Raw genomic sequence first — 11307 nt, forward strand, 5'->3', positions numbered from 1 at the left:
AACCAAGACATTGTCAGTAATGAGACGTCCTGGAATAAAAGCACTTTGAGTTTCAGAGATAATGTCCCCAATCACTACTTTGAGCCTGTTTGCAAGCATCTTGGCTAGGATTTTGTAAGCCACGTTACATAGTGCAATGGGCCTGAGATCTCCCATACCTTCGGGGACCGTCTTTTTAGGAACCAAGGTGATACTAGCGTCATTCATCCCCTCGGGCATACGACATTGATGAATACAATCCAGAATAAAATGAGTGACATCTGCTCCAATCTCAGGCCAAAAATGCTGATAAAATGCAGGGTTAAAACCATCCGGGCCGGGCGACTTGTCTGGAGACATGCTAAATAAAGCATCCCTGACTTCATCTGGCGTAAAGTTTCCAAGGAGATAATCATTGTTTTCCGTAGTAATCTTACTTTGGAAACCGGCCAAGTCATTTCCTGTACCAATCCCATTCGAACGGAATATAATTGAGAAATAATTTGTAGCCAAAGATAGCAGACCCTCCTGCTCAATCCACACCCCAGATACATCTCTCAAACGCTTAATATGGTTCCTTTTCCTCCTACCAGTTGCATAAGAGTGAAAGAACCTCGTATTACGATCACCCTGACATAACCAAAACTGTTTAGCCCGTTGACGCCAATACACATCCTGTTGATCTAACAAATGTTTCAACTCAAAGTCCAACTGTCTTACCTCCCTCAAGGAGTCGTGATCACGCCTCCCCCTTAGAGAATTTAGAGAAGCAAGAATACCAGTGATCTGCTTATTTAATTGTTTTCCAAAATCACCTCCCCATTGTTTTAATTTCTCACTGCAACAAAGGAGTCTATAAGGCAGACAATCACCTACTGTTTGATTCCAAACTTGACAGACAACCTCCTTGCACCCGCTGTCTTTCAACCAAGCGTTTTCAAACATGAACCTCCTACGACGCGCCTTAACGCAAGGTTTCTCAACGTCAATATAAATGGCCGAGTGATCAGACGAAACCACATCCACATTGTACACAGTAGCATGCGGGTGCAACATACACCAATCCGCTCCGGCCACAGCTCTATCTAGGCGCTCCTCCACCCAGTCATCAGTACCCCTTCCACGCTCCCACGTAAAAGGACGTCCCTTCATTCCCAAGTCCATCAGTCTACAGTCCTCCAAAGTGCGGTTAAAACCCTCAATCAATGCAAGAGGATGAGAATGAGCACCCCGTTTCTCAGCAGGAGATGCCAAGTCATTGAAATCGCCTGCCACAAGCCACGGTAACGAGGAATGATGATGTAAGGACCTTAATAAGTCCCATGATAATTGACGCCTACTCCTTTCCGGATGTCCATAGAAACAGGTTAATCGCCATGGCGCCACTCCAGAAAGTAAAATCTCAACGTCAATATGATTCTTTGAATAAGATAGTAACCGTACAGAATTTCGTTCCCGCCATAGTAGCGCCAAGCCACCACCGAGACCCCCACCATCGACATAAAAAAGGCCATCAAACTGTAATCTAGCTTTCAAACGGTCAGCATGTTCATGTCTTACTTTAGTCTCCATCAAAAAAATAAACATCGGCTTCATCTTGGCATCAATGGCCAAGACCTCTTGAACTGTACGTGGATTGCCAAGACCACGACAGTTCCAACAAATGGTACTCATAGTGATTGGCGGGACTGGGAAACACCAGCACCCGCCACCAGCAAGTTTTTTGAAAGAGTCTGAGAGTCAATGTCAACCTGCATATCAGCACCAACCTCTGAACTCTCACCATCCACACGCTTCCGCTTTTGATCAAAGACAGTAAGTTCTTTACTCATGGCGATAGGAGTCGTACCACCGTCATTGGCAAGGCCAGTCTCAGTTATAGAACACCCCCTCGTATTCACGTTGTTTCGAGCCACAATCATAGATGAAACCTCGTTCACAGACATCGACGATTTCCCTTTCGCAACATCCGAACCCACCACCACAGGTCCCTTCCACAAGCTTCGCTCGGCAGTGGTTTCCGGCGCAAACCATCGCTGCCCAGCCGTCGGCGTAGTCCTTCGAGAACCAGCCCTAAGACTAGCCCCAAAAGGCTTAACCAACGTAGAAACCTCTTCCCAAGATTTAGGGCAGAACTTTTCACCATGACCAATAATACCGCACAAGAAGCAAAACGTAGGCAATCGCTCATACTTAAACTCCACCATCACCCAGTCACCATTCTCAACCTTTAATCTCATACCTTTACGTAGAGGTTTAGTCACATCAATAGAAACCCTGATGCGAAAAAAAGACCTCATGGAACCATCGAAATTGCGCTCATCAGTCTTCACCAGTGAACCTATAAAGTTACCCATAGCGCTCAAAATAGCTTCCGATCGTAATCCAACCGGGAGACTATGAATCTGCACCCAAAAGTCCGTCGAATTTAGATTGACAGATTCAGGAACTTCCGGCGGCACAACTCGCTTCAAGATTAACAAACTTTGCTCAAACGACCAAGGCCCATCCTCCATAACACGTAAGACGTCTTTTTCATGAAAGAACCTGAAAAGATAGAGATGGGGTTGGAGTTCCCGCGCATTCATACCCATAAGAGGTTGCCAGACCGAGGCCATAGTGTCCTTCAGGAACGCAAACTTAGTCGGCTTATTCGTCACTAAACGACCGACTATATAAAACTCCACTTCTACAGCAGCACCCTCAACATGCACTTGTGCTTGGTGATACACCCCCTCATCGTCATCAAGATCAGCTAACGTGAGATTAGCCAAAGATGGAACATCGTCGTGGGACGCCATGCAGACAAACAGAACGAAAAAAGACAAGAGAACAGAAAGCTCGCAAAAACCCTAGCGAGAGAGAGAAGACTCGCGAAACCCTAGCGAGATAATTACTAATGACTATTGATTAGTCTTATTTTTAATAATTTGAATTAAAAAGGTTTTGACTCTTTAAAAATGACGGACAAGTGAATTAATAATATTTAGTTATTATTATAATCTATATCTAGATAATTTATCTGTATATATAATCTTAATAGGACAATACAGCTGCCACACTACCTTTATTGATTCACTTAATGGTTAAGAAAAAAATGCTAACCATTTCCTATGATTAGTGAGTAAAAAATATGTATTAATATCTAGTAGAACTCTTGTTCATGTTTGAGTCATAAATATAAGATACCACGACTCCCACCGAAATTATGCTATTGCCGACGACGAAACAAGTAGCAGGTGAACTAAAAAACTTGCCGTTAGACTGAAAAATTTGAAAAGAAAAAAAATAAAAACGTTACTGGAAAAAAAATAAAATGAAAAGGGAGTGGACGGCTGAGATTCCGCCGTGGACCGCAACACTAGCCGTAGGATTCATCCGAAGATGTCCGACCTTTAAAGCATAGGGTTTGAATTCCCTTGTCCGCTCTTTTACATTTGAATTGTCGAACCGTTCCCCTTTAACATTATTTTCTTACACACACTCTCTCTCTGCACGCATTTTCTCTCTCTACATTCGCAGATCTCTCCTCTCCTCTCTGGTTTTAGATTGCTGACGGGATCTGTGTGTGTGAGAGCGCCGGTTCTCTTTCGCCTTCGGCCTTTTTCCCCTATCCGATGCTGATGATTGCGAGCGCGCTTCCTTCGGTGAGTAATTACATTTCTTTTTCTAGTTTTATTTATTTTTTGGGTGAATTTTGGGGCAAATTTGCTGTTTTCGTGTTTAGTTGGAGTTTAATTTGCTCTTCCGTAGTTCAGCTGGTCATTTTCTTCATTATTTCCCGAGAAATTACTTCAATTTTCCTCGCTAATAGTTGTATTCGATGTTGCTGAACTGATCCAATCGGCTCCGCAGGTATCTGTTCTCGGATTATAGACATGCTTATAATGCATTGGGGAAGACATTCTATAGAGTATTGCCAATTTGTGGGTATTGGAGTATGCAGATTTTCCTTTTCGTCTAACAACCATGGAAAGTGATAGAACGAGCGCCACACCTACAGATGGCATTAGCAATAGTTTACAAAGAGTTCGACCTCTGCACGGGTAATTTTGTGAAGTAAATAGAAGATTGATTTTTATTTTATTTTTTATTTTTAAAATTTTTGTTTTAGGTTTCATCATCTGGATTTCTGATATTACTTTCCGCATAGGTTATTCACTCTTAATCCATTAGGGAATTACTTTCTGCATAGGCCATCTAGTATCTACCTTTTGTGAAGGCTCAATGCCCTTAATCTGTATTATTAATTTAAAGTGCAATTTGAAATCCATATAGAGCTTTATTTTGCATTGCAGTATGCCAGTATCAGTAGTTATGCTGTATCAGTAGGTTTTTTTTTTTTTTTTTTTTTTTTTTTTTTTTTTTTTTTTTTTCTATGAATGTGGTTCCAGGGCTTGTTAATTGTTTTATTGTATAAAATTGTCAAGATTTTTCATAAAGTTCAACTTTTCTACCACTTTCTTCATCCATCCTTGAGCTTTATTGAAGAATTGAACTGATGAAAGTTTCCTCACCCTAGTCACCCATCAATCTTTTCAATGTATTTCCAGAAATTATCCTCTCCTTTTGTCACTGCTATGAATTTTTCTTCAAATTAGATAACTATAACCTGTAGCATTTTTCACTACTGTGATACCATGGGTCCATGACATTTTGGATAATGTTTTTATAGGAGAACAAGTGGGCCTACAAGACGTTCAACAAAGGGTCAATGGACACCTGAAGAGGTATGGATTCATTTTATCAAAATTTTATAGAAATATAAAGAATGGTATAAGATTGCCTTTTTTTTTTTTTATTTTTAATTTTTTTTTATAAAACCAATGAAGTAGGCATGTGCTTCAGATAAGGTGCATATGCTTCAAAGTGTTTATTACTGTGTTTTATATTGCTGTTACTATATTTGGGGAGGGGGCTGTTATTGGGTATAAATGTGCTTGTTAAGTGAGAACATTAAGCTGTCAAGGTTACCATGCCACATAAATAGTGTGAATCAGAAAAAAACTATGACTGCATATGCATTCTGGAGAAGAGGAATGCACAGAGCTTCTAGAGATATGGGCTATAGCTGACTACTTTAAATACTCAACAATTGTAAGAGAGCACCGCTTGCAGTTTCATTACTGCTTTTCAGTGGGGTTACTTGATACAACATCTATGTTTGCCATCTAAACTACATAATTCAGAATTCAATCTTTTCCATTGCTTTATTTTTCTGATAACATGAAAGCATATGTTTGCAATATGTCATCGTTAATCCTAATTTGTGTTTCACTTTTTATTTGAAAATAGTTGTACCTATTGGTCTATGGTCCACATCCAGAATCCACTCTTCCCTGCAAAAGCCAAAAGTATACCCTAAAAAGCTCTAGAATGTGTATATTATTGTCTTTCTAAGGGGAAATCACTCTGTTTAATAATGAGATAAGTGATTTTGGAGATGAGGCATCCTTAAGATCTCTTGGTCATTATGGTCCATGTATGTGAGAGTACAGTACTTTTTTCCAGTATGTGATTTTCACATGTTTATGACACAAAGGTGACCCTAATTCAGTATGCAGGCTTACTGATCATGTTTCCTGTCATTGTGTAGTACTCCATACCGAAGTTTATTATATGTGAGAGTACAGTACTTTTTTCCAGTATGTGATTTTCACATGTTTATGACACAAAGGTTGCCCTAATTCAGTATGCAGGCTTACTGATCATGTTTCCTGTCATTGTGTAGTACTCCATACCATAGTTTATTATATAGAAGTTTATGCATTTCTGCTAACATAAATTTCTTATTGTTACAGGATGAAATTTTGCGCAAGGCTGTACAACGATTTAAAGGAAAAAACTGGAAAAAGATAGGTATTCCCTTCACTTGCACATTGCCAGCATTTTATTGTTAGGTATTCATAAATTTGTACCTAAGTAAAATGAGATGTGTGTCCTCCCAATAATCACTAAAATGACTTTGACGGATGCCGCAGGATTTGTGCAGTAATGGTTGCTTTTGTTTTATATTTTAGTTAGGGCATTTTAAATGGTGTATTGACAGAAATTTCACTGCCTGAAATTTCTTAGATCAGAATCATAATATGGGTGATTATTTTGAGCTTATATCAGTATGCATTTAGTTAAGATAGACTCAATATGTGAATCTAATTGATTCTAGGACTTTATGGGCACTAATTTATCCAATTCCATACTAACCACAGTATGACTTGTTGCTTCATTACAATAACGGGGAAAGTATTTGTGACACCTAACCCTTGTATGGCAACAGATGGCTAATTTAATTTTAACTAGATTTATATTAAAACTCTTAGACCTACAATATTAATTGATATTTTGGACAGAGAAGAGATAGTAAATTGTTCTATAATCCTTGATGCAGCGGAATGTTTCAAAGACAGAACAGATGTGCAGTGTTTACACAGGTGGCAGAAAGTTCTCAACCCAGAACTTGTCAAAGGTCCCTGGTCTAAAGAGGTCATGTTCTATCCATAGCTCCCCTGGAATTTGTAACCTATTTAATATTTCACATTTGGGCATTGGCATTCTGAACTTTTTATTGTATGGTCATTGCTAAGCTAGTCAAGTTTTTACATATTCAGGAGGATGAAATAATAATTGACTTAGTAAACAAATATGGCCCAAAGAAGTGGTCCACCATTGCACAACATTTACCGGGGCGGATAGGAAAGCAATGCCGTGAAAGGTAAACTTTACAGAACTGTTTTTTCTATCTGATTGGTGATTCCCAGAGTTCACTCATATTGTTAAACTAATGGACTGTTGTTCCTTTGAAGTATATATCTGTTTTCAAAGGCATTTAACTTTTTGTTTTGGTTGCTCAAGAATAATTTTTAATTTTTAGAGCATAATGTATATGCAAATAGATAATACACATCATTACATTTTTGAATTCTGGTGTGGCCATTGGCAGTTGAGTTGAATAATCTGATAGAAGTAAATTATGTTTGGACTCTTGTTCCTTTTTTTATTTTTATTTTTATTTTTTTTAAAGGTGGCACAACCATCTTAATCCTTCAATAAACAAAGAAGCTTGGACACAAGAAGAGGAATTAGCTCTCATTCGTGCTCATCAAATTTATGGAAACAAATGGGCAGAGTTGACAAAGTTTTTGCCTGGAAGGTAGTATACTAGTATATAAGTTGAGGAGAGATCTTACTTTCCACTATTGATGTTTTCTTTTGTGGTTGCTTTATTTTGATCTTTTGTGTTTATTTATTTTCAGGACAGACAATGCAATTAAAAATCACTGGAATAGCTCAGTGAAAAAGAAATTGGATTCATATTTGGCATCAGGTTTGCTTTCACAATTCCCAGCTTTACCGAATGTCAACAGTGCTAACCAGATATTGCCTACCACTTCTTCAAAGTTCCAGCAAAGCAGTGAAGATAGAAGTGTTTGCAGAGAGGGAAAGGAAGTGGATGAAGTTTCAGAATGCAGTCAAGGTTCAGCTCTGGTTGGCTGTTCTCAATCTACAAGTGATAGGGGCAACACATTTGTACATACAAGAGAAGAGAGGGGAGTAAAGGATGAATCAAGTCATGAGCAGGATCCAAGCCTCAGTTCAGCAACTTGTTCCAAAAATTTTAATGCATTTCATGAAGTTGCTTGTTCTATGCCAGAAATACCTAATGATTTGAATGATACATCCCAATTCGTTGAGCAAACTATTGCGCATGAAATTGGAGCTTCTATAACAAGAGATGGCCACCTCAATCCAGATGATATACCCAATATGTCTGCTCTGGATTTGATGCAGGTTCAAGCAGGATTCTTCATGCAATTTTTAAATAGCTGTGACAGTCATGGAGTCCCCCCACTGCAAACTGCTATGGATTTGGGTACTATTAGTCACATGGGAAGTATAGCTGTGGATTCAGATAATCAAGATGATATGTTTAACTTGGAGGATGGCCATTGTGGGATTATATACACTGGACCAGAAAATCACCAATGCTTTCCCTCTGGCAATGGTATTAGGGGTGTTGAGGAATCTTCAGATTCAGTGATTTTGCAACCATCAAACTATCAGATCCCTGAAGCTGGCATGTTGGCTCCTCAATCTTGCAATACTATCAGTTCAGACAATTCTGGACCTTCCTCCTATCAAGCTTTTTCTCTTCCCATTATGTTTGGTGTTGATTCAGACCAACTCATTGAAAATCCAAGGCAGGAGATCATTACATGTGGTGATTTTGTATACGCAAGTGAGCCTGGTAGTTCTACTTGTGGTAATGGAATGGATGGTCAAGGAGTTTCTACTTGTAACGGAATGGATGGTCAAGGCCTGAAAGACCAAATGGATCAGTACATTCAGGAAAATGAATGTGTTAAACTAGTGCCTGTGAATGATTTTGGGCCAGTTCAACCAGCTAGTGTTCAAACATGTTCTGTCAATGAACAAAACATTGTGAAAGATGAAAAAAGGGATCCAGGAACACTGTGCTATGAACCTCCTCGATTTCCAAGCTTGGATGTTCCATTCTTTAGCTGTGATCTTATACAATCTGGTACAGATATGCAGCAAGAGTACAGTCCCCTTGGTATCCGCCAGTTGATGATGTCTTCTATGAACTGTCTTACTCCATTTAGATTGTGGGATTCACCATCAAGAGACAGTAGTCCAGATGCTGTCCTGAAAAGTGCTGCCAAAACTTTCACTTGTACACCTTCTATATTGAAGAAACGTCATCGTGATTTGGTCTCACCTTTGTCAGAAAAGAGAAGTGAAAAGAAGCTTGAAAGTGATATCAAGCACGAGTTCTCTGATTTGGCAAGGAACTTCTCTCGATTGGAGGTCATGGTTGATGATGCTGGAAATGAGAAAGCAACAAGGTCATCTCCATTGCCAAACCAAGAATTTATATCTGAAGCATCCATTGAAGACAAAGAAAATCTTAATCCTGAATTTGAAGGCACCACAAAGGAAGGCATGGAAGGTACACGATTTTCAGGAAGAAGAGATTTGGGGAGAGAGAGTAATAACGGTGATGCAGATGACGCCATACATGTGAGTTCATTTTCAATTTCTTTTCATTCTTTTCATGAAATACAAGTGAATGCTTGAAGATGCAAATATTTTCATTCAATTATGTGATATGTCCTCTAGAAGTGGAATGAGGTAGTTTCCTGGCTTATAGGCTTCTCACTCATTTTCAAAAATCAAGGAAGAAAGCATTTTTCAAGTATCAAAATTGAAATGGTCAAGGATTTTTTTTAATGATTTATCTTATGCTCATAATATAAATTCTTTTTATACAGTAATTGATATGATAAATATTCACTTATTTATTTAATTTACCTTATTTCTTTTCATCAGGTGAAACGGACAGTTGGTGTTCTAGTTGAACGTGGAAAAGATGACCCCCTGTTCTTTTCTCCTGATCGTTTTGGATCTAAGAGTGATAGAGCAGTGACTCAAACAACTAAAGCTCTTGGAAACTCGTGTTTGAACAGATTGGAAACAGCACCCAACCAAGGGACTGTTTCATCTTCATCTGAGGCCCCGTGTTTATCTGTTTGCTCTCCACGTATATGTGCAATAAAAGAGGGAAATAACTTAGTTGTAGCAACATCTGTACAATCTGTTCCTGCATCAGAGAATGCAGGTGAAGGTTCTGGAAATGGAGTTGGTCTTGACAATAACATAAGCATGTAAGATGAAAGATTCATGCTATTCTACTTTCTAATCTATTATTTTGCTCATATGCTCCCATGATGTGGCCCACACTTTGGTGCTTAGCTGGTCCACGGCAGCGTCTTAGTTCTCCATATGATTGTTTCTTATGGTTGGCTCACATGATGTTGTTGTTTATAGATTTGGGGAGACTCCTTTCAAAAGAAGCATTGAATCTCCATCAGCGTGGAAATCTCCCTGGTTCATCAATTCTTTTCTGTCCAGCCCGAGAGTTGACACAGAAATCACATTGGAGGTATGCTGACATGCAATATTTACCTCCTAAACCCTAAACCCTAAACCCAAACCCTGATTATACCCTTAAATGAGACTAAGGTTTTCCATTTTGCAGGATTTTGGTTTCCTTTTCAGCCCAGGTGACAGAAGCTATGACGCTATTGGGTTAATGAAGCAACTAAGCGAGCAGACTGCAGCTACATTTGCAGATGCCCAGGAGGTCTTGGGAGGCGAAACCCCTGAAAGTATACTCAGGGGAAGATGTTCCAAAAATCAGAAAGCTGATGAAAATACTTCCCAATTCACCTCAAATGTTTTGGTATGTCTGAATCTTGTATTGAAATAGTTTATCTCAAAGCAGTTGTGTTCTTCTGATCTTCACTGTTAATGCTTTAACTACACAACCAAGAACCCCAATCAAGATGGCTGATAATACAAACTTATAACCACCAGATCATGAGTTCGAATCCCAGCTCTCTTGGTTTGAACCGGTCAGCTATGGGCAACCTAGTATGGTTTACCTCCTTGTGGTCCTCTGCCGCCATTGCCGGCTAGGGTCACAAGGCGGTGTTTACCTAGTGCATACCCTCGAGTAGTGGTTGTGGGTTTCCCCATCACCCAAAAAGAATAACAAAACTGGAAACATTGAGGCTGTAACAATGACACTCATTTGCAAACACATAATGCTACCCATCATATGTGATTACAACAGCTTCTTGCATTACATTCTTTACATTAATGTTCTCGATATTTGTAATTGCAGACTGAGCGGCGCATGCTAGATTTCAGCGAATGCGGGACACCAGGTAAAAAAGCAGAAAGCGGGAAATTCCCTGGTGGTAGCAGCAGTTCAATTTCAAGCCCATCATCCTACTTGTTGAAAGAATGCAGGTAGCTAGAAGTATCCTCTGCTGTAACATATGTGCGTTAGTATAAAAGATTCAGTATACTTGTGAGTATGTAGCCGCATGAAGTTCATTTATCGACTGGCTGTCAATTGTCAAACCTCAAGAATATGGATTTGATTATAATTCATTATCTAAAGACAACTTTTGCTTCCTGTAATATTTGGTTTGCCTCAATTTGAATTTGTAGAGATGGGGTGAAGAGGACCAAACTCCTTCAATACGAGAATGTGATAAATGATTAAATAGGTCGTTAAATTATATTATGTTGCCTAAACTGTTATGGGTCGAATTTGCAAACCAACTTGGTCAAAGACCCACACATCGTACCTCAAAACCAGAGGCAGTCCCACACACCCAAACTTGAGTATTTTTGTTTTGATTAAGTAAAACCAACAAAGGAACACAGGCTTTTACGAACTAGCTTGCTCAACCTTACATTCACAAATCGAATAGTACGTAGGATTCTCACAACACTCTA

General features: G+C 39.1%; 1 protein-coding gene across 2 annotated transcripts; it reads left to right on the forward strand.

Annotated features, from left to right (window-relative positions):
• Positions 1 to 3215: 3215 nt before the first annotated feature.
• Positions 3216 to 10986, forward strand: LOC116023224 (transcription factor MYB3R-1). 2 transcript variants are annotated; one of them, XM_031264209.1, is made up of 13 exons: positions 3216 to 3386; positions 3502 to 3626; positions 3835 to 4025; positions 4655 to 4709; positions 5781 to 5838; positions 6368 to 6462; positions 6588 to 6691; positions 7001 to 7129; positions 7233 to 9018; positions 9328 to 9662; positions 9826 to 9940; positions 10037 to 10240; positions 10685 to 10986. In XM_031264209.1, exons 3-13 carry the CDS (start codon positions 3949 to 3951, stop codon positions 10814 to 10816), a joined length of 3090 nt encoding a protein of 1029 aa, XP_031120069.1. In that variant the 5' UTR covers positions 3216 to 3386; positions 3502 to 3626; positions 3835 to 3948; the 3' UTR covers positions 10817 to 10986. The 2 variants fall into 2 exon arrangements, with proteins under 2 accessions (XP_031120069.1, XP_031120068.1); XM_031264208.1 differs by lacking the exon at positions 3216 to 3386 and having other exon boundaries at positions 3415 to 3626.
• The last annotated feature ends 321 nt before the right edge of the window (positions 10987 to 11307 follow it).

The sequence above is a fragment of the Ipomoea triloba genome, chromosome 6 (genome assembly GCF_003576645.1).
Source record: "Ipomoea triloba cultivar NCNSP0323 chromosome 6, ASM357664v1".
NCBI lineage: Eukaryota > Viridiplantae > Streptophyta > Magnoliopsida > Solanales > Convolvulaceae > Ipomoea > Ipomoea triloba.